The 26,353-nt window shown below is 40.0% G+C and overlaps 1 protein-coding gene and 1 pseudogene across 8 annotated transcripts in view; both read right to left on the reverse strand.

Annotated features, from left to right (window-relative positions):
* The window catches only part of PIP5K1A (phosphatidylinositol-4-phosphate 5-kinase type 1 alpha), a 33,464-nt gene that overhangs the window by 4,903 nt on the left and 2,208 nt on the right, over positions 1 to 26,353 (reverse strand). For 2 of the 8 annotated variants that reach the window (XM_072946586.1, XM_031688944.2), the window contains exons 2-14: positions 19,677 to 19,715; positions 12,664 to 12,695; positions 11,222 to 11,302; positions 8,347 to 8,477; positions 7,794 to 7,911; positions 7,459 to 7,611; positions 6,455 to 6,754; positions 4,064 to 4,269; positions 2,874 to 2,957; positions 1,960 to 2,008; positions 1,709 to 1,793; positions 675 to 821; positions 344 to 473 (exon numbers count right to left, since the gene is read on the reverse strand). In XM_072946586.1, the coding sequence (XP_072802687.1) occupies positions 344 to 473; positions 675 to 821; positions 1,709 to 1,793; positions 1,960 to 2,008; positions 2,874 to 2,957; positions 4,064 to 4,269; positions 6,455 to 6,754; positions 7,459 to 7,611; positions 7,794 to 7,911; positions 8,347 to 8,477; positions 11,222 to 11,302; positions 12,664 to 12,695; positions 19,677 to 19,715 (1,555 nt within the window). The remainder of the gene's footprint in view (positions 1 to 343; positions 474 to 674; positions 822 to 1,708; positions 1,794 to 1,959; positions 2,009 to 2,873; positions 2,958 to 4,063; positions 4,270 to 6,454; positions 6,755 to 7,458; positions 7,612 to 7,793; positions 7,912 to 8,346; positions 8,478 to 11,221; positions 11,303 to 12,663; positions 12,696 to 19,676; positions 19,716 to 26,353) is intronic. The other 6 variants (XM_006216972.3, XM_072946588.1, XM_072946589.1 and 3 more) reach the window with 4 other exon arrangements.
* Positions 9,649 to 9,771, reverse strand: LOC116284981 (small nucleolar RNA SNORA11; annotated as a pseudogene).

A 26,353-nucleotide genomic window follows, 5' to 3' on the forward strand; every position in this document is an offset into this window, starting at 1 on the left:
CCTATGAATCTTTCTAGCCTTAAATCCTAATCTAAGAATTCTCACTTTACTCACCAGGAAAATGAAGGGTTAGCTGGGGTATTCTGACTAAATGTCAGAAAAAGTGTGTACACAAAGGCTTCCCACCACCCCCTGAAAGTGCAGAGATGTCGATCCATCTCTGGATATATTTAGTTCCAAATCACTAAAGATGAGCTCTTAGGAAGGTGAACATCCAAAACTCTAGTAAAGAGCAAAAAGACAAACAATGATCTCTAGAAAAAAAAACAGAATTGCGGAGGTTCTCAAGGACCTGAACAGAGAGATGAGAAGACTATGTGGAGAAAGAGGCCAAGGAACCAACCTTGCAGTTAGCACCTGCAAAGCCTCTCCAGCTGCAGGTGAGGAATAGGGGTCGGGGACAGTCGAGACCTCACTGATTTTCTCCAAAGGTGGAGTCTGAGGTAAAACATCAGGACGACCGAAGTGGACGCCTGGAAAAAAGAAAGGGGAAGAAAATCAATAAATAAAAAAGAAGAGAAAATGGGGTGGGGGAAATATAGGGGAAAAAAATGTAGCAACTTGGCTTTTCCTGGACAGGAATGGGGAGAAGAGGTCCTAGGCAGACAAGGTAAGGGCTCAGAAGGAAGGGAGGGAGTGCCCCATCACATGGGGACCCCAGCCCCGGCGCTGACCTGGCTCCACTTCCGCCTTTGTTGTCACTTGTGCCTTGTGTTCCCCAGAGACCGATGGCTGGTAAGTTACGCAGGAGTTGCCGCTGGGGCCTGCTCGCCGTGAGAAAGATGAGCCAGACCGAAACTTTTTGGAAGGAGAGGGCTTCACTTCAAAAGGGAAAGAGAAAGCCTCCTTAGCACCCACCTCAGAAACCGTCACCAAGACATAGGTACGGCTCGCTAGCGTCCCCAGCACAAACCCCAAGCTGTTCTTCTGCAAAGCAGGAAAAAGGGTTAATGTCAACAGAGATGGGCTCTATGCGCTACTCTTCAGAGGGGGCATCTCAGTTCACTTCACTTCGCAAAGCAGCAGAGAATCTAGAGGAAAAGAGACACATACATCTCTCTCCCCTCCTACACTCAACCTCGACGGCTTTGCTTCCACCTGATGAAATGCCCCTACCCTCTCTGCCTCACCAAGGGACGACTGATGCCTGTGATGAGGAGATGGGAAGGAGGAGCTGGAATCTGCCAGTGGCAGCAGCATGGAAGGTTTCGAAAGAAGAACACTGGCACTTCCCAACTGAGAAAGTTGAGGGAAGAGACCAAGAACACCTGCTAAGCAGAAATGAGTAAATGCTTCTCCAACCTTCTGATCCTAATCTGAGAACTCCTTGGCACTGGGGACACGGACAAAAAAACGGAACACTGGTAATATCCTTGCCTATCTCTGTCCATAAATGCCTGGCTTTGCCTATCTCAGCTTGTAGCATGGATCCTACACCCACAACTACACATTTTTGCAATCCTGCCAATTTCTCAGAAATGCCCCTCACCTCAATGACATATGTAGGGATTGCCAGGGAGGAAAAGCAGCAACTTGGAAACGACTGGGACAGACAGAGTGACTGACATAAGGATGGGCAGCAGTTCTCACGCGATGTGGGTAGAGCAGGAGAAGCCTCTGGCTTTGGCAGTTCCCTGACAGAGGTGTCCTGCCCCTCATCTCTTGAAGTAAGGGGGTCATTAGGGGTCATCTGGCAGAAGCCACTTACAAGGGATCTTCTTGAAAACTGTATTGCACATGAAGCGCTGGAACCGTTCAGCATAGAAGCCTGGGCGATGCACCGATACGGTGTCCTGCAGAGCAAAAGAGACGGCTGCAGAGTTAGGGAGGGGCGCCCAGCAAGAGGACTTCTAGTCCAGGGGCCTTACCCACAAATGAAATAACCCATAAGAGGAAACAGGGGCAAATCAGAAGGGAGGGAGGCAGAAAGGGGAGAGCGTCTAGTTGGCTGCTACTCACCCCATCATGTACCAAAGCTTTCCAAGAGTGCTCCAACTTCTTAACAAACCTGCCGAGAACAATGTGTATCATGCATTCACATAGGTTTTAAATAAATGACCTTACTGTTTTCTGGTTCAGGTAGTTAAAAAGGCAATCATAACAGAAAAACTTAAAAACAGCAGCTGGGAAAGCACTCCCACTGTTAGACTGGCTTTCCAAGGAACAGACATCGCAGTGCTTATTCAGCATGGAGAACAGAGATGCTTCTAGATGAATCAATTATCTCCCTGTGGGAAAAGGGTAGTTAATATGTCCCTGGCAAGTCAGGGACAAGAGTATTTATCATAAAAAGAGAGCTGCAAGGACAGATGGGCAAGCCTGAATGGTGAACCTTAAAACTGGATGATAAAACTTGGAATCAGTACATCAAGTATTGTCCAGTCCTCGTTAGTACCTGAAAACTTACAGGAACAAAACTGGGGTCTAACACTTCAAGTTTCTCCCCCCTCCAACCCCTTCACTGCCTCTTAGTGCCACAGGCTAATACTCTTCACAGAACACAATGACCCTCTTGTTTTTCCTCCATGGAAAAAAGGAACGTGTTTCCAACTGTATCCCAACGTGGAGTATGACTCATCTCACAGGTTTTTCACAAAGAGCCAGACAGATGGGGTATTTTACCTAGCTCAGACTTGCGAGGACTGACTCAGCTTTCCACAGAGGTATATGCTATGCCTGGGGAGGTGGTGGGGTAAGGAAGCCAAGAGACAGGTGAAATCAAGGAAATAACCACCATTTGAAACCCAATGAGGCAAGCAGCCAGACTGCAATCATTTCTTACTGCAGGAAGGATCTGGTGACAAAGCCACCTGAAAGAGCAGTGTGAGTAGTTACCTACAGCTGCCCTGCCCCTGGGCCCATAAGCTCCTCACCTGTAAGACTGCAGGATGTCGATGATGCCAATATAAAGCAGCAGCCTCTCCCCTTTACTGTTCCGGGCCGGGATGCCACCCATGCTGGGGTAGAGAAAGAGAGTAGGAAAGCCTTTTGGCTAGCAGGCAGAGGCTTCGGCTAACCTCTAATCAAATCAGGACAAGTAACTGAAACCTAAACGTAACTGTTCCAATCTTCCATAAACTGGGGAAGAAGGAGAGCCTTCCCCTAACCCCAAGAACCACTTTGGAGTACATATTATAACCTCTTTTTCTCCAAATCTCACTTGCCTGCCTCTCCCACCCCAACACCACCAGACAGAATCTAAAAATCACCCCTACTCAGCAATTTTAGGAACACTCTCCCATTAATTAAATTTTCTTGGTACTTTTGTATTTTAATTTAGGCACACTAAGACATTCTTCTTGAGAGTCATGGTAAACAATACCTTAATATGAAACCATCTAACATTTGCTGAGCCCTGTTCTATTTTATTTTTTAAACTTTTTTAGAGGGGGGAAGTAATTAGGTTTATTTATTTATTATTTAAACGGAGCTACTAAGGATTGAACCAAGGACCTCATGTATGCTAAGCATGTGCTCTACCACTTCAGCTATACCCTCCCCCTAACATGAAACCATCTAAGAGACATTTATAATGCTTCAGCAACTACATTTCCTTGATTCATGATGGTAAGAAAGATGCCGGCCACCCCTCTCTCCCCCTCTTCGGAGACGGCCCACATTCTGTCTATGGAGTGTGTACCTACTTTTAATCTGAGCACCCAACCCCTACATCTCGTGGCCTTTCTCTTGCCTTTCAATGTATCTCTCTGAATAAATCTACCTCCACTCAAAAAAAAAAAAAAAAAAGAAAAAAAGAAAGATGCCCTTCTATAAAGAAGTCTACAATAAACTGTTTTTGATGAAGTCCTAACATAATTTGCAGACATGTGTCTAAGACTCTTAATGCACATTTTTTTCAGTCTCTTCCTTCTGAATAGTTCTCCTTCCCAGATGTACAAATCCCAAAGTTAACGCATCTTCCTTTCCTTTTAGGTCTGTAAGCATTAATGTTGTTGACGTAACTGCTGAATCAAGGCTACTTCTTCCCCAAAGCTGCATCCCTCCCTCAAGAGAAAATGCTCTGAGCTTATGCTCTCCTTCCTGGTGCCCCGAGTCCACTCACTGGTCATCAGTCTCCACGGTGCCACCTCGTCGAGCCTCGCCCTGAATAGATTCCATGGCTGTGGAGTAGAGAGCCTTTTGGGGGGCCGGTCTGCGAGTGTCAACTGAGTGCTGTGACTCATTGCCCAGAGGCTCTCGCTGCGCATGATCTATGTTATGGATGGACACCAGGAGGCTATAGTCCATTATCTTGAAGCTCTGCAGCACCTAGTAGAAAGAAGAAACGCAACCTGAGCCTTGGGAGGTCTGAGAGTCTGTCTTGAGGCTCTCACAGCTTTCCTGATCTAATTTTTCTCAATAATGAACTTTCAGAGTTAACCACAGGATTAGCCTTTGCTCTTCCTGCTCCCTGGAGAACAGCATATTAACCTCCTGTGGTCACCCTTCACTGATACCCTTCACTTTCTTTCACTGGAGTAAATACAAATTAGGCCACTGCCTAGCCCACAGGCTCCTCTTTGTTTATTCCTTCCTTGTATTTCTTCATGGAACAAAGAATACATATTTGTGCTCTGAAGAATCCACAAGGAGGGGCTGGTAAAAGCACACTCTGTGGCACAGCAGATGTTGCAGGATCTTATATGGCCAGCTCCAATTCAGTTCAATATTTGCTGAATTCCCATCATTTGTAGGCATTCTGCCTGCTTTTGGGGATACAAAGATAATTAAGAGAGCTTCTGTCCTCAAGGATATTATAATGTAGGAAGGGAAACAAACATAAAAATAAATAAATACCGTCTAATATGTGTAACAATAGAAGTGCCTACATGCTGGAGGAAAAGCACAGAGGAGGTAAGGAAGTGATACATAAATTTATGAGGGCTAGATTAGAGAGAAAATATAAAAGAAGGAAAGACTAATGCCAAGGCCTGGATGCATGAAAAGCAGGCTATGTGCAGGGAGGTATAATTTGGTGTTGCTAGACCATGAAATGCAAAGGGTACGTGTTTGGCACATTAGAGAGAAGAGTAGGGACAAGACAATGACAGGCCTGATGGCACATTAAGGAGCCTGGGCTGTCTCCTACAGCGCTCAACCCAGTGCGCTCCCACCAGTTCTAGTACCTTACTTTGGTGGTGCAGCTCAACCAAGGGTGTTTTGGTAGATGGGTAGAGTAAGGGATAAAGAGAGCAAAGGACTGATTCTTTTTTTTTTTCCTCCAGACTGATTCTTATGTTTAGTTTGAAAAACTCCTCTGCTCCACTAAGTCTGTAGGTCTCACAACCAAACGAGTCCACCTGAAACAGGCATTATCCCGGAAGCAGATGCACAGTGAGCAAAGAAGGCAAGGATGGACAACATTATGGATTGAGTAGAAGATGACAAAAGCAGTTTGGAAAAAAAAAATCAAGGATGTGGAAAAATAAGCACAGAAAGAGGTCAAAAAAGCCAAAAGATGTTAAGAAATGAAAATAATCAACTGTCAAACACTGCAGAAAATTCAAGGAAGGACTGAGAAGTACTCTGTATTTGGCATCTAGGTGGTCATTAGAGACAGTAGTTCAACTGAAGTGGTGAGAGCAAAAGCCAGGACACAGTGGGCTGAGGCAGGAACAGGAAAAGAGAAAGGAAAAGGAGAAATGGAGGTATCATTAGACGGAGACATTGAAAAAAATCCTCCTAATCATAAAATAAAAAAGAGATAAACTTGTTTGTATGTAGACAGAAAACAGTAGAGGTTAAAGCCTGAGGAAGGAAAGGAAGTAAGCGGTGAAGCAGGATCCTAAAGGAAGAGGGAGAAATGGATCTAGGTCACAAAAAAGACTGACCTGGAATAAGCCACCAAGTTGGGAAGAAATTAGATTAAGGATGCTTAATGTAGAACCATTTATAAATTGGAGATAAGGGTAGCACAAAGCGACAGCACAGGATAGAAAGTTGAGATAATCTGTTGAGAAACAAGGCTTGGGGGGTGGGAGTTAGAAAACTGTTCAAAGAGAGTGCCAATCATCTGAAGTCTCTCGGAGGGGCTGATGAACAACAAGGGGAGTCCAGGCTGGTTATCAGAAATCTGTAGAGACGCCAGGACACACAGCTGTGTGATTTTCTTCAGTAGCACTTACCTTCCAAGATATAAATTTCAATTAGGCAGTCAGGACCAAAAACTGAGGAATTATGGTGCTGGTAAGAAAATAAGGGGAATGTGTGATTTTGAGGCCCAGGACAGGTAGGAAAAAAAAAAATGAAGACAGGTAGGGAAGAATAAACAGGGAGAAAGTAAAAATATAAAGGCATAGCAAGGATCTAAAGTAAAAGTTATTTTAAATGAAGTCTGCGACATATGAAGCTAAGGAGTCCCATCTCCCACAGATTAGATGCCCAAGAACAGCAAAGCTGTTTTAGTAACTGAGATGTCTTGTGCCTGAGAGAGAAGGAAATATGACAAACTCACCAAACAGTCGCGCTGCAAGGTCTTGCACAGAGCATTGTACATGTCAGCATCCAAAAAGAGCCCGTCAGGGATGTCTTGTAAGAAGTCCAGGTCTTTAAGGGTGGGGAGAGGCTTATCTCGCTCTTTTTGGGAAGCCCGCCGTTTGTAGGTTGAGCCCTTGAGGTCATATTTGATGTGCATCTTGACTGACCGTGGTAGAAGATTGTTCATCACCACAATCCGAATGTTCTTACCACCTGCCTGCACACAGTACAGTCCATAGAATTTAGGCAGCAAAGTCCGAGGGTTCTGGTTGAGGTTCTGAGGGCAAGAAAGTACAAAGAAGTAGGAGAGCAAGTTAGTTTATTTTCAGTGAAACTCAAGGGCCAAAGCTGCCACCTACCTTTGTCTGCTACAGGGGATTCAGGTACAATCTGCCTGCCCATAAGCCCACAACATATTTGTTTAAAATTTCCCAATGCGTCTATCTCAGTAATGAGATCACCACCAAGCAACTGACCTTCCAATATAGTCATCAGTCAGAATGCTATACATACGATGAATATACTCCTTCAGAGAGGTTTAAAACAGCACTGAAGAAGTCTTAACCCTTAGCCTTCTGTATAATATATTCTTGCAGGTATTAAGGGAGGCAAAGGAGAGTTCCCTAACTTCTCCAGAACCTCCAAAAGATCTCAGTCAGAGTAAGAATGAATACAGAACTATCAAGGGAAGTAACCAACCTCATTCCCTAATCTAGAAGCTGGACTAAGAATGGAAAACAAAAACGTCACTGAATCCTGCCTTTGCGTAGGAGGGTCTAAGCCAAATAACACTTAAAATAGAAGCGATAAACAAAACCCCCTTTAGCCACAGAGAGAAAAAGATGGGGCCAAACACACAAAAATGAACTATGTCCCTAAGACAGAAGTGCTGACATTGTTTGCCCCGCGAGGACAGCCGCCCCAGCTTTGCCCAGGAGCAGAGTGGACAGCACAGGCGGCCACTGCTCCTCTTCCACTCACCATGTAGTAGCCTGGAAGCAGCTTCTGCAGAAACTCTGCCTCTTTGTGCTGGACTGTTTTAATGATGAATTCGTCATCACTGGACACGTAGAAGAGGGAACCACTAGCCCCAGAGTTGCAGAGTTCAATCAGTGGCTCACTGCAGAGAGAGTACTAGGGCCCAGAGAGAAGAGAGCAAAAGGTTCAGAGATACCAGGGTGTGCCCAGCCAGCAATCAACTACAGACACAGTTCTATTCTAAAGAAAAACTAGAGCAAGAGCATGCAGAGAGGGTCTTCCTTTGGAAGCATCCCTCTGATACTGGAGTCCCAGGGTCCTGGGATCCAGACGCTTACCAAGTAATCATCAGGCCGTATACCAAACAACTCTCGAAAGTAGCGGAAGGCAACAGGTGCATAGGTCTTGAACCGAAAGTCATTGTAGTGATGAGCAGGGGTCAGGTTGCTCCCTTCACTGCGGGGTTAAATAGAAGAAGCCAAAACTTACCAATCCCTGTCATCTACGTAGTCCACACGCTGGGAAGACACTCAGTCACCCAGAAGGAGGTCAATATATCCCTCCTGAGAGAACCAGAGGGACTGGATGAGTCAGGTACATAAATGGACAAAGGCACAATGTGGGAATTAAGACACGGGCACAGTGAATCATATACCTGCTACTTAATGCACTGAATTGTTTTTTAGGGCTCAGTCCACAGGCCAGAAGCTCATGGAAGCATCCAAAGGACAGCATCTGCTCTCCAAATTCTGCAGTCCCACATCACCCTGATTAAAATCAGGTTTAGGACTAGATGCATGCCTTATTAGACATGAACCCCTAAAAGGCCCTGATGTTGATATGAAAAAGCCTCATTTTCCCAGGACATTCCCCTGAACATTAACCTCTTACCTTGGAAAGAAGATACTCTCTACCACATAGAAGTCTTGCATGAGGACATCCCGCTCTGGTTTGGTACTCAGGCTCCCCACAGTGTGAGTAATGCCTAACTGGATGGCACCTTTTAGGGCTGATGAGGTTGTCTGAGAAACCAGAGAAACAAGTTTCTAGTATTAAATCTGATCACAGCAATAAAAACTCGGGAGAAAAGAACCAGGAGCCCGGGAAAGCAAATGCTCTCCTAGTAGTTCAGACTGAACTGGGGCGATCCAGTCTCCCCATCTCAATGCTTCACATGGCAGTTAGGCCTGCAAAGAATACAAGGCCATGAAGATATCCAGTAACCAAGGTGGGACTGTCTGAGCCAGCCCTGGCTAGGCAGGAGTTCCCTCCTAATCCTATCTATATTTGGAAGATACATTGTATTAACAGAATAATCTTAGGTCTCACTCCAAGGGTTACTGCCCCTAGAGTATCTGGGGCCCTCCAAACATTTTATTCATCTGATATAGAATGTAACTAAAATTAACTGATGTTCCTATGGCTACTGAAGCTTCAGTCCTCTAAGGCAGGGCCTGAATGGTGTTACAAGGACAACAGGGTGGCAAAAAAGGTTCTTTTTTCTATTGTTTTTTTTGAAGGTTAATTTTTGCTTTTATTTGCCAGTATAACTTAACTATAGTGGCTTGCAAACTTTTTGACCTAAGAAATACATTTTACATCACAATCCAACAAACACACACATACATATGTATATAACCGAAATCAAAGTTTTGCCCAAAATGTCTACCCTGAGTTTTCTTGTTTTTAAGACTTGTGTGTGTGTGTTTTTTTTTTTTTTTTTGAGCAGTTTTAGGTTTACAACAAAATTGACAGGAAGGTACGGAAATTTCCCATATACTTCCTCTCCATACATATATATAGTTGTTATTTTCATTTACCAGAGTGGTACTTTTTCTTTTTTTTAACTAAGAATGAACGTACTTTGACAAATCATAATCACCAAAGTCCACAGTTCACTTTAGTTTGGACAAAAGTACAATGACAGATATCCATCGTTATAATGTCATACGGAGTATTTTCACTCCTCTAAAAAACTTCACTACTCCAGAATGGCATATGGAATCTCTTTTCCCTTGAAGAGAGGTTCAAAGCCTTCATGTCTATAACAGGACTCATGGCAGACCCATGCATGGACCAGACAGGCTCTAAGTGGAAAATTCCCCCACTAAATACAGTGGCTTTTCTTCCAACATTGAGCCCTGTCCTACTGGTTCTGCCCAACAGCCATGTGGAGTGGAGGTGCAGGGGGAAACGTGTAGTGTGTATGTTCATAGGAAGGCCCTAAGTTTTGTACCTTGTCACAATGAAGCTAGATTCCTGTTGGGTGTGTTGTGAACAGAGAGAAAAAAAAATTCTAACTGAAGAAGAAAGCCTGAAAGGCTCAAATTATTTCTGAGAGAAGTATTTAGATTTAAAATGATCATACTATGGTTAAAACAAAAATATAAAAGCCCTACTCTTACAATCCAAGGTTCCAGTATCATGGAAAAATGTCATATTAGCTGGATCCGTGCTGTTCAATATAGTAGCTACTAGTCACATTTGGCTATTTAATTTTAAGTTAATCAAAATTAAATTGGGGAATAAGGATAGCTCAGTGGTATAGGACATGCTTTGCATTCACGAGGTCATGGGTTCAATCCCCAGGACCTCCATTAAAAATGTTTTTTTAATTTAATTTAAAATACACTTCTTCAGTCTTACTAGCCATAGTCAGGTATGGTTTAGTGGCTGCCACACTGGATAACACAGATATAGCACATTTCAAACACAGTAGAAAGTTCTATTGCACAGTTTTGCTCTAAGTGATTTCCTTTACTCCAACCCTCACTGGATATTACTTGTATTTCTACTTACAATTTAATTGGGCATTAAAATTATAAATATTTTTTAAGTGATTACCTCTCCAAATAGGTTAGAAACTCATCTGTTTTTGTTTGTTTGTTTCAATGTTTAGCACATAAAAAGAACTCAATAAATGTCTGTTGAATTGACATGGGCCTCAGAGCCCATTCCCGGGAAGAGTCAGGTCCCTGACTGCGAATGAGTCAGTCCACTTCTATTACTCAAGATAATGCAATAAAGGCAGAGAACAGACACAAGAAAAATTTACGTGGGCCAAGCAAGGTACAGATGCCAAATAAAAGGCTGAATGCTGTCCCCTGGGAAACCTAAACATCTCCAAATTAGTCCAGAACTGAAGAATCAGATCACCCAAGGATGCTTCTCTCCTGCTTTCCCTTCACCAGTTCAATTTTCTCTTCTTGGCTATTACTACTACTATCTTTCCAATCCATTCGATATCTATAGCTCAAAATCAGGTGTTCTAGGTCCTATTCACCAACTGAAATTACAATCTTAAAAAAAAAGCCAAAAGCCAAAACATACACAAAGAAGAAATAAAGAAAAACACTTCAGCTGTTGTCTATCTCTGTATCACCAGGCTGAATGGGATCCAGCCTTCACTTTATGTATATACATCCAGCCCCAGACAAAGACAGAAAAACTTCAAGAGTCATGGTTCCCTAAAGCTAGGTAAGAATGGCCTTGGAGGCTTGTTACATGTTTATACCTAACAAGGAAACACAGTTTCTTCAGCTCAGTGAAACAGCATCCAGCACCAGATTTGTCCATTAAGAACATTCCCATGTAAACACACGTACAGATGGAAGATAATTCACCCTTTGTGAAGCAAATTCTAAAGTTCAAGTTGCACGATGGCAACAGTTTAAGATATCAAGAAATGGGACAGAATGTGGAGAAAAATATCAAAGGGACAGAACTCCTTCCTGGAGTTAGAGGGTAGGGTTCCACCCAAACACACCTTTTTATATGTTGTCTCTCCCGAGGAATCAACACCTCGGTGGCCTATTTTCTTCATGGTCATGCCAGAGGCATAAGGCACCTAGAAAACAGTAGAGTCAAGATTAGTATATGATTCCCATTAAAACATCAAACAGCTTACTTAATGGTACATCAAAATATACCAAAACACTCAACACATCCTTTTTAGGTTAAGAATATTTTATAAAATCTTCAGAAGATCCACCCTCTGCAAACACAGCTATATGGTGTTACCTCCCAAAGAATCAACTGGCTACAAGACACAGAAGAAAACTCCGAAGGACACATTTCACCTTTGGTCCTCAGAAATATGACATGGAAAATAAAAATGAGTATTACTAGAGAAAAGTAGAAACAGGGGAAGTAGGAAACAGCAGCCCCAGAAAAAAGGACAGCCCCTCAGTTTACAAAAGCAAGACAGAAGTAATGCGCAGCAGACCCAGCTTCTTTTTAGAGACTACTAGCCCTCTAACCTTCAATGCAACATGAACACTATCTGCTCAAACTGAAATGCACCAGCAGAAATGACTGAGCCACTGGCAAATGCAAGTACTGTGAGCCCGGATACGAAAAGGCTGAGGTAATAAGATGAATCCTCTAAGATAGGGGTCTCACTGACTTGAAGAGATTCCTGAGAATGTGATGTGGCTTTGTTTTCTACTCACATGACAGCCTCTGAAAAACAGAAGGAATAAAACCAATGGGGCAGAACCTGGAAGGCTAGTCTCCACAGCCAAGACACCAGCACGACAGACATGAAGGGATTCTTCATGGTGTCAATATTCACTAATTTAATAAGCCAGAAGGCAAAAAAACTATTAGAAATAGGATGTCACGATCTTAGGGCTTGATACTTAAGCTCTGCTCTTTTTGCTAAGGTCCTGAGTGCCGGAAAACTGTCAGTATATAAACTGAACAACAAAGAAAAACTTAGGAAATCAACAGCATCAGTATGGTTAAAAGAAGTTCACCATATTACCCATGAAGCAATGCACTGGAGGCATTAACAGCAAAACAAGGAAGTGAGCTTCCGTGTCAGACTGGGTCTGAAGCCCAGCCTTAACGCCACGTATTCATTCTGAGACCTTGGGCAAGCTACAGAACCTCTAATCCTCACTTTCTACATCTGTTCAACATGAATGACAATGGTACCTACCCTCAGAGGGGCTGTTTGAAAGATAAAGTAAGAATACCTACAAAAGGCACTTAAATACATTAAAGATGCTCAGTCAATCTGAGCTATTATTAATATTCATAATAAACTGTGATAAAAGTAGAGTTGTATAATTACTAGCCTACAAAGAGATGTGAGAACCCTATCTAGATTCCAAGGCCCAAGCAGGGGGAAAACAAAGATGTCATAAACAGGTATCCTATCCCAGAATTAAAATTTTAGAACCACTGTATCAGTGTGAAACTCACCTCAGATGCCATGGGTCTCTTGATTCCAGACCCTGTTAAAAAAAAAAAAAGCAAACACAACTGTAAGTGTGTACACATACTCACACAATCTCTATCAAGCACACTGAGACAATCAGGATTTGAGTTGCACTGAACCTGACAATGAGCTCCTGCCTCTTGCTCAAGTGATACCATATCCTTTAGGATAGGGATTTTAAATGTCCCTTCTCACTCACAGAGTCCTTAGTCCGTTCTATTTATAGTCCTTTTTTCTTACAGAAGTGTTCATATTTTCTCTAGGAAATGTATCTGCTCTTGATACATTTAACCATCAGAGCCAGAGGGTCTCATTTGCTACCATGGCTGATAGAGAAAGGGCATAAGAGATATCTAAGACTTACTGGACAGTCTGGGGCTTGATTAATAATTTCTCCTGTAGAGCGAAAAGGGTAAGAACTTTTAGAGCATATCTATGGTGCTTTTCTCCTCTATTAATTACTTCAGAAAAAAGGTAAAGAGTTGGTCTATGGAAACTTTATTTATGATAGCCAAGATACCGAAGCAACCCAAATGTTCATCAACAGATGAATGGATAAAGAAGATGTGGTGTGTGTGTGTGTGTGTGTATACACATAAATAAAATATTACTCAGCCATAAAAAAAATAAAATTCTGCCATTTGAAACAACGTGGATGGATCTAGAGGGTATTACACCTAGTGAAGTAAGTCAGAGAAAGACAAATACTCTATTACTTGTATGTGGAATCTAAAAAATAAAAGAAATAAATGTATGTAACAAAACAGAAACAGACTCACAGATATAGAGAACTAGTGGTTACCAGTGGGAGAGAAAAAGGAGGAGGGGCAAGATAGGGGTGGGGAATTAAGAGACACAAACTACTACGTATAAAATAAATAAGCACCAAGGATATGTCATACAGCACAGGGAAATGTAGCCATTATTATATATTAACTTTAAATGGGAGTATAAGCTATAAAAATATTTAATCACTATGTTGTACACCTAAAATTAATGTAATACTGTAATCAACTATACTTCAATTAAAAAAAAAAAAGAGTTGGGTCTTGGGGATGTGGAGGCTAAGAACTGGAAGATGCAATGTCAAAATAATGACACAGCACTGGGTGCAGGCAGAAACTGGCTCTATGTCCCTACATTCTCATCTAGATTTCTGCTGTAAATGCAACAGGAATTTGCTGGAATTTACTTACTTACCAAAGTAACTTTGACTTGCTAAATATTTAATTAATGCAGATGTGTAAGTGTGTAGTTAAATCTCATAAATATTATTTATGACTTTTATCAGTTTAAATTTAGGAAAAATTTCAAGAATAAGCATGTTTAGAAAGTGACTAAAAGACCATTATCTATAGAAAAAATACTGAACGGTTAAATCAGTTCTTAAGGGTCTGCCATCCTGTAACCTTCATCAATGATCACACTGGAGACACATGATCACAATTCCTCAGGGAGACAGACCTTTCTCCCCTTCATATTGGAGAATGTTGGCCTTTTTTCTTCAAAGACTACTGATACATTACTTTGATCTAGTTCTAAAGAAGTCAAAGGGAATAAAGATTAGCCATGTTAAAGAAAATTAAAAAGAAGTGGTCGAATGGGATGAATCTTCAATAATATAATACCTGAGTGGGAAGACCACAGTTCCAGTCCATGTATAAGGATTAATGTAATGCAACACAGACAAGATAGGATTAAAGACAATCAGGTAAAGCTCTAATTATGATTGTTTAAGACCAATGATCAAGGGCCCTGAGAATTTCAGAATATAGCTGGGCTCAGAGGAGAGAATCTGATAGCCCTTAATAGTACAAAGGCCACAGACTAAGCATTTTTGGTATCAACAAGCACAGCAGTAAAATTTCCTTCCCCCTCTAGAGTCTGAGCAGCAAAATTATGGGGAACAGATGGTTTTCACTCCTCTTCCCAAATAAGGAGGCAAGGGAAATGTCATACAGCTGTTAAGATGTGCTACATAAAATGACCCAGAAAATTAGGGAAAAAGCAGAGTCCAATAATCCATGCGTTCTGCAGGATGCTTCATCTTCAATCATGCTGACTTCAGACAGGTGGAAGAGTGTATATTTCTGGACTGGAACCCTAAGCTAAAGCTTCCAAGGAATAAGCCAGGATGACTCAGGTTTATGATTAAAACTGCTACCAACTTACTGTAAAATTTAAGGTTTCCACTAACAAAAAAATCAGTCAAACTTTTATCTTAGAACCTTTTAGCTGACAGTCAACATTCTGAGCTATTTAAAAATCAGAAGACCTGGGTTCAAATCCCTGTTACACCAGGCAAACTGTTCTCTATACTTAACTAAAAAATGAGGAACCTATATTAGGAAGTTTCTGCAAAGACTAGATGAGATAAACTAAACCAAAGTACTTCATGAACTGTGTGTGACATGCTATACAAATATGTTGTTATATGTGATTTCTAATGCAAGAGCAAAGTTGGGCCCACAGGAAGATTTAATGTTCAATAACTAGACCTTCATGAAATCCTAATTAGCGTCTCAAAATTCTTGGCTCCTCCTAAAACCCTCAGACTCTTCTTTCTCCCAACATCCCCTGTGCAAGTGCACACGCAACTACAAAATCAGTGATTCTCAATGAGGAAATCAATATGCTTTCGGTTGAGAAGATAACACTGATTCTGGACTCCTTGGTCAGTGCTCGACTTATCTCTTCCTTTTTTGTCCCAGGGGAAGGGGTCTGGAGGGATCTGGTAGAACCAAGAGCCAAGTCCAGTCCTAGGCTGACAGTCTATTCTAGAAAATAACCTCCTCTGCATGCTAGGAAGGAGTCACTGGACAAAGTAAACAACGGAGGAAAAAAAGCAGGTAAGTGATTTCAAAGCAGAGAGTAGGTCTGAGGCTTTTCTTACTCCCTAAAAAGTTCTACTTTGCTACCTTTCCTAGTTTTATCACACAAACATGTAGCTCTAGGGCTGCTATAATCTTGCAAAGTACCCAGCATGAAGGTGGGAGGACTTCACTCAGTGGAATATTGTGCCAACTGCTTAGCTATCTGCAACTGCAAAGCTTGGATTCATCCCAAGAACACTACAGCTGAAACAGTTAGAATGCTGGGGTCTACGTAACAATAATCAGAGCAAGTAACACAGGGAGGAGAATCAGGACCCAAGACTCAACCCTCTTCCTTGTCTGAAGTTTTGCCCCCAGGGCACAGACCACAGCTCTAACCTATCAAAGAAGATTAAAAGGGAAGAGAAAAATATCTAGAGAATTTGATCAATGTTACTGTTAACACCCAACTTGGTCCAGAAACCCAATGAAGAGCAGAGCGACATTTCAGGGAACCAGGTACCACCTGCTAAGGCTTAAGCTCTGCCAATGAGAAACCACACCCTGAGACTGAAGAGTCACTAGCACCCGTACCTGTTCACCTCACAATCAAGCTTTTTCTTCAGTAGGAAGAGGAGTGGAAATGGAAGAGGAGGAGAAATGGGGGGGGGGGGGAGAAAGACAGATCAACTTAACATGGCAACACCCAGCTTAGTAATGCCTGCCAGCCCATGTTTTAGGAGAATGAGATTCATCCCTATGGATAAGATTAGAATATTATTCAACAGAAAGTTTTCTAGCATCTGCGTGAAAAACACTCTCTGATACTATACTATCATCTTCTTAATCCATATCCATGATCCAAATATATCATCCTCTTTTTTAGGCAGGGAAATTGAGTACAGGGCAGGATTTCAATGTTAAATTTACTCTTCCTCAGGGAAAAACGTTTCTCCTGAGGAATGTGGGAGCTGTTTCTCCCCATCTTAGCTAAAACTCAGAAGGATTATCATTTAAATGCCTACATTACCATTGGTCCACACTAGGAAATGTGGCACGTGCAAGAGAGGACAGCACACTACCTAAAGGTAGGTGTAGAGGCTGACAGCTTGGCTATAAGTGCCATAGGAAAAGTCCTAAACCAGCTTCTCCTCATTGGTTCAATTGTAACACATCTCAGCACCAGTTCAATGCTGAATTATTTTTGCTCCACATCCCCTTCATTTATTCAACAAATATTTATTGATCATCTGTTATATGCCAAGAATTATGCTAGGCACTATGGATAGAGAGTTATATGTCTGTGACCTGGAGAAGATTACAATATTTCTACTTCTTTCTCCATGACTTGCACGTCTTCACATTCTCTTATTACTCCTTAACGCTACCTATAAGACTAAACTGAAATGCTGATGTTTTTAGAAAGGTTATTTCTCTTCACTGACCAAACAATTTATATGTGTATAGCACTTGAAAAGTTTTACAAACATATCTCATTAGGCTCTCAAAATAGTACTACAGGGTATGAGAACTGTTTGGAAGACTTAAGAGACAAAGCCAACAGTTACGTGTGAAACTTCTTTGGATACTGATTAGGAAAAAAAAAAATTTTTTTTAAGTATCTCTGAGACAGGAGCCTTGAGAGGAGAAATTAATAATTCTTATTGATTTGTAGATAGGACAATGTCACTGTGGTTATGTTACAACTCCCTCCCTTTCTTCTCTAAAATAAAATCCTTCTCTATAGAAATACATCCTGAAATATTTATGGCTAAAATCACATGAAGAGTGGGTTCACTTCAAAATACTCCAGGGGGTGGAGGTGGGGCAATGGAGAACAAATGCGACAGGACTGGCAAATGTTGCTGTTGAAGCTAGCTGATGGGTATTTGGAGGTTCATTATACTATTCTCTCTACTTTGTGTATACTGAAAAATTTTATAATTAAAAGTTCAGAAGGAAAAGAAGCAAGTCTGGATAGTCAAGCTTCTTCATCTGAGCTGGCTTCTTTCTGAGAGGTTTCCTCTGGTAAAAGTAAGCATCAAGGATGAAGTAGTTTGTTTCCCTCATGACTATGTAACTCCTACTTATCAATAGGCCCTGGACCAGTAAGCATTCTAAATAACTAGCTAATGTTGCTCTACTGGAAGCAAAAAATGAAGCCATGACAAACAGGCCGCACCAGAAAAATAATGGTTCAAATAAAGAGCCAATCCTGGTGATTTCAAGCCCTAGTCCCTCTTCAGAAAGAAGGAAATGTAAAAGACCTGGAGGAGCAAGGGTGTACTCACTTAGGAAAAAAAATTTTTTCTGGCCAGGGCAGGCTCAGTCTGGCTGAAATCTATAGACGTTAACAAAAGTTGACTTTTAAATAGAAAAAGTTGAGAACTTAGCTCCTTCAGACACAAATGAAGCTACCTGCCCATTTCCAAGCTTAAAAAAAAAAAATCAACAACCATTTATGTTATGAAAAAATCATTCAGCAAGGGCCTTTGAGATTTTTAGTCTAATCCTCTTACTTGTAAGTAAAAGCACAAGAGCCTAAGGGATATGCTCAAAATCACAGAGCAAAGGCAGTGACAGAGCCAGAATTGGAATCCACATTCCTAACTCTCAATTCAATTCTCGTTCTTCTAAACCATCTTGTTTTCAATATCCTGACCACTTAGAGCCAAGTGGGACAAGAAAGCACCAAGGGAACTAAAATGTTTTTACAAATTAACTAAATCTCAGAACTGCTAATGGACAACATGAACACGAATTTCCTTCCCTTGAGATACTCCTTTCCCTTCCATTTTCAGAGTCTTCCTCCATCAGTTTCTCTCAATAAAATTAAATAAAATAAAATTAACAATAATGTGATCTGTTTCTTTGGCAAGTCATCAATGTCCCTGGCAAAAACAGTAGGAAAGTACCTTTCCTTTCTTTTACTGAGATTATCCTTGTTCTAAACTAGACAGTGCCAGTTCTAGAGGAGCAGAAGCTGTCTTTCAAGTCTAAACTTGAAAAAGCAGTTTCACAGATTTTAGGGTCCTCTCTAGCAGTTGAAAGTATCTTTTTGTCTTTGTAATAAGACATGAACAATTTTAACAGAGAGAAAAATAGAGCTCCATTCATCTCATATTAGAGTTTTCTTTCTGGTTTAAGTGGGAACATCACTTGCTCTGACTAAAAGCATAAGGATTATGATTACTGAATTTGCAACGGACTAAAAAAGGGCATCTGGTAGACACTCTTTTGTTTTGTTTTTGGGATCTTGGAATTGACTGCAGAATCAGTTACCAATCCTTGGTCTAAATCCACATTAACTTCTAAAATACTTTCTGAAAGAATGATCAATAACTCCACATATGCATGGAGGAGCTCAGAATTCTGTTGCTTTTTTAGGAGAGCTAAGGTCAGAAGGGGAAATTCCCTTCTGCACTGTTTTTTTCCTTCACCAAGGACTCCTAGTTCAATCAGTACACATTCAACAACAAATATTTAATCTATTTTAAAGTCAGGTTAATTCACACGCAGACTTTCAGATTAGTGAGAGAGCAATAAGGCATAGTGGGTAGGGATGTGGGCTCTGAAATCATAACACCTAGGTTGGCTAGGTTTGAATACTAGATCAATCATTTTCTAGCTAGGTAATCTTGGGCAAGTTGGTTAAAACTCTCTAGGCCTTGGTTACCTCATCTATAAAACAGAGATATAGTAACAAGTACCTCATAGGGTTGTTATAAGAAACCAGCCAGGTATATAGCACCTAACATGTAATATATGCTCTACAAATACTAGCAATTATCATTATCATTGTGAATTATGAAACCCCATCTACAGGATGGGACAGGTCAGGGGAAATGAGAGGTGCAACAGAAAGAAAAAAAAGAGTTGAGACTCAATTTACTGAAGCAAAAGGAAATGGAGTTATGGGAAAAACAAAAGATAGTAATCTGATTCATTTTATACTGTGGATCTGTGATAAAATAAGTTTCTATGTTAAGATGGCAACTTTTTTGAAGAGGGTAGAGGGAAATGGGAGCTAAAGTCAAATAATGCTTGCAAAACAACCACAGCCTTCTCAGAAGACCATGTACTACTACTTTTAAAAGTCTGCAATTGTTATGGGGAAGAGGAGTTGGCTGCTAGTAACTGCGAGGAGCTCATGCTTCTTCAGTACAGATACACATCAGATCTACCTCTCTTACGGTTGACCCCACAGCACAGAAAGTTGAAACCTAAATGAGGAAAAACAGAAAGTTATCACTTACTTCTGGGGTTCTATTTGCTTACAGTAGAATAAGCATATTGAAAAAAAAAACTCTTAAATTTAAAGTTAAGAATAGGATCTGTCCTGATCCCCAGTACCATACTATGAAATGTGAGATGATTTTCTGCAGTTCTACTAGGTAAATGTCAAAAAAAACCCAAAACAAACCAAAAAGCAAAAAAAAAAAAAAAAAAAAAAAACAGAGAGAAGAAGAAACTTTGGCAGAAAAATTTCAGAAGTGATCACAAAACTTGTAACCCAAATAATTTCACTCTGGAGTAACTTCAAATTGGCAAAAAAATTTTAAGGTACAAAGCTCCTTTGGACACAGACTTCTATCCTTTTAAAAAAGAATGTGTGTACATTTTATTTGAGGGTCTTTCACTCCTGAAGGCAATTTGGCAATATCTAGCAAAAAGCTTTAAAAATAAGTATGTACCATTTGTCCCAGAAGTGGGAATTCATCCTAAATAAATAATTAGTCAAGTGGACATAGACATATATACAAAGATACTCATTGCAGTATTATACATAATAACTATAATTAGATAGATATAATTGGAAAGAATCTAGATGAATAGGTTATACAAATCATGGTGCAGTCATAAAATAGAATAGTATATAACCATTATTTTATGTGTATGTATGGACACAATGTCACAATAAACTGTTGAGTAGTGGAAAAAGGTGAAAAATTATATAGCATAATACTTTCGTAAAACACTTTTATCTATAAAGTAACACGTATTGCACACATAGAAAAGGTCCAAAAATTATGTACCTAAATGTTAAAATATGACTATATTGGGTAGTGGGATTAGGTTGATTTTGTAACTTTAAATTTCCATTTTTCCTTATGTATATAAATTTTCTATAATGAATAATTATACACGTAATTTAACAACTAAAGAAAAGAGATACACAGGGATGGCTTTACTGTCATTCTGTTTTACAACCCATTTTTCCTAGTAAACTACTACTCAACAGTCCCACACATACAGACCACCAGCACTCCCCTCCTCACACATTAACTCAAGCTCATTACAATCATATTATGTTGTTGCAGACAGACCAGAAGGAAAAATGTGAGAAGAAGATACCTAGAAAGCTGCTGACAACTTCAAGCTACAAATAAGCATGACTCCTATACACTCATTCTCTTTCTCTATTAATTATTACTTTGAAATGTCTATCCAACCTGATACAAGCCTACATCAGCACATATGATAAGAGGTTCTCTCTGAAGACGTTTATCTTTCGTATCTTTCAGAATAAAAATGTTCTCCTATAAAACAGAGATCTCTAATTTCAGCATATCTCCTGGATACTTAAAAAATATAAAAGAGCTAGCCTCTAAACTATGCAAATAAGCTAAGAAACCTTTAATGTTACTAAGGTAATTTCAAAACAGCTGAACCATCCAAGTCAAGTGCCAAAGTGAAAACAACCCAATCAATTCTTGCTAAAATACGAAGTTGAATCATCATACCATGTCACGCAAAATTTTTCTAAGTAACTCTGTACTAGTCTTAAGGAAGCACTCCATTTTGGTCCTTGACCCCACCCTAAACTGTGTTTGTGATGGAAAAGGTACTGAAGGAGCTGGTTTCCAGTCACTTGGCAAAACATCGCTGTGACTCTCCTTAAGTTTGTATGCTACTACTAAAGTACTGTAGACTAAGATTCACTATTGGGAAGGAGAAAATGCAGAGGGAGAAAAAAATCAATGTAATTCTGAGAAATGGGAAAAAAGGCAAACTTCAGAGCTGTGTTGACTTTAAAAGAGGAGATAATTGAAACAAAGATACTTTCAGACAGTAAATAGCTCCAGTGAGAGAGCTGTTCCTCTCCTCTCCCCCTCCACCACAACTCAGTGTGTGGAACAAAACAGAGTTGGCCTTAATACCAGAGCCTCTCCCTGTGCTTTCAGAGCAGAAGCATTTCCGTCAGAGATGAGATGACATCATCTACCAGATGAGAAACTAAGAGGCAGTGTGTGACTGACTTCCATGTTTGAAGTACACATATAATTTGGGGACGCCAGAGGCTAGCCAGACATGCATTCCTCAGACAACTGGAGCTCCGCCTGAACAGGTCATAGAGGAGCAATCGCAGAGATTCAGCTCAATGAGTTACCAATACTACTGCATAAATGTGTCAACAATTCCCATATAAAGCACAAAGAGACAAGCAGACTTTTTGGAAGCAAAATGCTAATTAGGGGCCCTTTTGGTCGATAATACTGAGAGTCAGAGATTTTAAAAGAAAAAAAAAAATCAAAAGCAGAAACCTGCAAAAAACAAAACAAAAATGTCATCAGTCCAGTTGCTCGCTGGACTATCTCAAACAATCTTTCTGGTCCTCTTTAACTTGAAATGCTGAAAGCCATTTTAATTACACCTCTGCATGTGAGAGGCATAATACTTTATCAAAATGAAAATACATAGAAATATGTCTGAAATGTCAGCCTGCCTCCTGAGAAGTACTGTTTACCGCTAAGAGACAGTGTTTAAAAAAAAAAACAGTACCATTACTATACCCTCAATAAGAACTAAACCAAGCCAGTTAAGAAAACCAAACCACATTTCACAGAAAAGCTAAATTTTATTTCCTAGTAGGTGTCAATTTTTCCTAAGGATCTTTCTTGAAAAAGTCATAAAGGCAAGAACGCTCTTAGAAACAAAAGCTCAAAAGCAGTCTGATCTACCAGTCCTGGGGTCACCTCAGCTAAGAGCCACCTTAAGTAGTAAGGAATGAAACACAAATTTACTGACTCAGCTTGGTAACATACAGACATCACACAAAGTCTTTACCGGTATTAACAATGTATCTGAACCTCAGTTTCCTAATCTGGAAAATGAGAGAGTTAAATTAAAATATCTCTGTATTTCCCTCCAGTGATAAACTTTTGCTTCTAGTTCTATAAGGCAAATTTCATCATCTCTCTTAAAAGACTCGAATCTCCTGGATAAGCCAACCCATGGCCAAGAAGCATTTGAGATTTCTGGCAGATCACCACCTCTGAATTTTATTTGCAAGTGCGGCTCTAGATATCTCGAAAAAGCAGTGAATATTGTTGAATTGGAATGTACATATTTCAACAGAGAAAGTCTAATGATATCATAATGAACATTAACTGTCCCAACAATGCATTTCAATTACCACCCCCCCAGATCCTTATGCAAGAAAATCAGAGATACAGAGTTACTTCTCTGCCATCCCTTGTATACTGGTTCTGGTCAGTGAGAACTTGAAGTTTGTCAGGAATGTTTACCAACACTGCGCACAGGAAAGCTAATATACTCTAAGCTATTTATATATCCTAAAAAAACCTCTTTCCGTTCTCTCCCCTCAACTTCCCTTTGCCTACTCCCCCTCAACATTACTGATCCTTTGGGACAGTGCTTATTCTGAGCGAATTACATATTGCTCAGTTTAGTATACAAGGCAAACAAGATATACTGAACTCCCTACAAGGAATCTGTCCTTCTCTCTCTTTTTGATAGTATTCTTCAGACTCCAACAATAAGAGGCCTTTTTGGGAATCAGATTAAAAATTAATACTCAATGTATACAGCCATTACAAATAAACAGAAAGAGAAAAAAATAATTGGTGACCAAGTTTAAAAAGATGGAGCAGTTGAGAAAAAAGTCCACTACAAACAGGAAACAATGGAAAAAAAACAGATCATACAGGAGACAGGAACAAAACAGGATCAACACATATGTACAAACTAAACAATGCTCTCTTTTGATAGGAAAGGGTGGAGAAGTGAAGTGCTATAGGGGAAGTGAGCTAGGAAGGGGTTTCCTCCAGGAAACACCATCGGTCAAAACACTCTCTGCCTTTGAGACTGAATGGTGGCCCGGGGTTTCGAACACAGAGAAAGAGATTCCCCTCTGCCAGGTTATCAGAAAGTGGCATGCTTCCTGAGGTATACTTTTATCTTTGATCAAGAGGATACATCCAATGAAAAAAGGAAAGGGAGAAGAAACTGACAACTTTGGTCTTTTTGGTTTCTTCATGTCGAATAAGAATATCCCAAAATTCTAGGAAAGAAAACATCCACTTAAAGGATAAAATAACCTCCCCTTCCTTCTCCCCAGTTCTGAGTTTGGCCAGGTACTACCTCTGTTGTTCACTTCACAGGCTATAGTTTTCCATTATATCATCAAAGAAAAACAGGCTGATAAAATACATAATAGCCAGTAGCTAGCACATATTTGAACAAAGCTATTAATCAGAAGAGTTTTATATCAACCCAGAACACATACAGAAATTAACAAACAAAACATAATATGTATTTTGATATTCAAAGCTAACCTGTAAGTACACCTTACCAATCAATATCAGATGCTGGATACCTAATAAATCTATATAATTATAATGAACACTGGGCTGAAGCAGCCATGGCAGAAATAAATGGTTAATCAAAAACAATGACATTCTGATGTCAGTTTTCTGACAGAATATACCAAGGGGACAAAAGAAAAAAGGGGCGGGGGTGATGTCAAATCTCTTTGGAGAAAGCAAACAGAAAAACCTCTCCCTACTTACAAAATACCAACCAAAATGGTACCTGGTGATATTCTGATTACATGGCATTCTGTGCTATCTTTACATTTCCAAATTTCAGTTTCTCACTCCAGTAAGTGGTATAAGTTGCTTTACCTTTCACTGTATGGAAGAAGTGAAGGGAAAAGAATCAGTCTACAAATGGCTTGCACTGTAGACAAAGAACACAGACAAAAAGCCCTCAACAAAATTCCTACCATATGGAGTTATCCAATTACAGCATAATTTACTGGTAGAGCTCTCTGTTGGGAAGAACAAAGCTACCAGAATCAAGGACTGATGAGACCAACCCTACTATAAAGGTTCAAAGCAAAAATGCTTCAATCCTGGGTCTTCTGGAGTTTTCCTTAGTAGTTAAGAGAAAAATAAGTCAGAAAAGGAGCTGACTTTTCATGATAAAAATCACCTGGTGAAGTGTGACAAATACAGAAATGTTTTGGTCTGAAGCAAAATGAGCTACATACAGGTTCATGATGTTCTAAGGTTTCGAACACTTTTTTCTTAGGGGAGTCACACATGATTTTATCACACGGCTCTTATTTCAGGGGAGAATAGACACCTTAGCATTTTAACTTTACTTTTTTAACTCCTCTACTAACTTAAAATCAAGTCTGTAAAACAGAAACTCTTTACTCCCTTCCTGGTAGTAAAAAGGGGACTCAGTGGCTGAATTTCAAACTCTTGAAGGACTAGTCAAACTACAGATAGGGAAACAGGCTCTTTGTATCCGGGTGTGACAGATGTTGCACTGTCAACACCTTATCAGGGCTGATTTCATTTTTTTAAGTGGTGCCACCGTCCAAATAATGAAGATAGAGGAGAAAGGAAGAGAAGCGATAAACTTCCTTTACACACCAAACAGCTGACAGCAAACTGCAGTACCTTTTATTAATAACCAAAGTTTAAGAACAAGCACATGTTGATGGCTGCTGTAAGCTGATATTCATTTATAACTGCCTCCCTCAAATCCAAACATGGTAATTACTCTATGGGAAAAGATGTCAAATATCTCTTAGAGCATATGGTTTGTTCTACCCTCTGTATTTCACTTCTCAGCAGCGTAAAAGACCAGCTCTGGCTTTAATGGCTAAATAATCTAGACAGGGGTTTAATATAGCCTTGGAACAGCTAATTGTTCTAAATTATCTGTCCTTCCTAATTTGAATGCCAAAAGATTTTGAGCCTCCAAAGGTTCTGAGTGGCTCATCTAAAACATCAATCTGTCCCTGAATCCTGATATTCTTATTTTGTATCCACTTTCAACACTGCCAGAAAACCTTGTGAATTCAGCTAAACATCTAAGGACAGTAAGTTGGTTTCAGGATGATTAAAACACAAACATACACTCTCCTACCTTGAATTTCTACAAAGCTGGCCTTCTAGTCTTTAACAATTTAGGAAATTATAAACCACTCCTTATTCCTGCCAATGTGTTAATTCCCCAGTACCATCCAGAGCATCACTCCCCTCCAATCACAAATAAAACACATTCTCTACAGCTTTTGTTGCATCAGAATCAAACATCTTATCCTCTTCAAAAACATATCCTTGAAATGAAATACTCTATTAAATTAAATTCAGTAAGCCAAAATCTAAGTGGATGTGCAGAGACAGCAAAAAGTCAACACTCCATATCTACACACAGTAATTTCATGTTTTCAGGAATATTTATGAGAATATTTCTTAATCCAACTGTTACAGTACTTGCCAAAGAAGCAGAGAAGGTGGCTGTAAGAAATTAAAGTAAAAAAAAGGAATCTAAAGCTATTTATTCTTAGTCATTATTACACCTTGACTTCACATATGAATGTAGTAGAACCAAGGCACTGTAAAGCCCACTGAAACCAAATATTTGATTTTCTAGTTTTTCAATAGAAAAAACATTTATAAAATCTGAATTACTACCTGCTAATACTAGGATCTGGGGAAAAAACCTAAAAATATCAAATAGTGACATTTAAAAAAGATGGTAGGACTATCTTAAGTAGGAGTAGAGACCTGAAGAGGAGGAAGATACATCAGTATATGAT

The sequence above is a fragment of the Vicugna pacos genome, chromosome 21 (assembly GCF_048564905.1).
Source record: "Vicugna pacos chromosome 21, VicPac4, whole genome shotgun sequence".
Taxonomy (NCBI): domain Eukaryota; kingdom Metazoa; phylum Chordata; class Mammalia; order Artiodactyla; family Camelidae; genus Vicugna; species Vicugna pacos.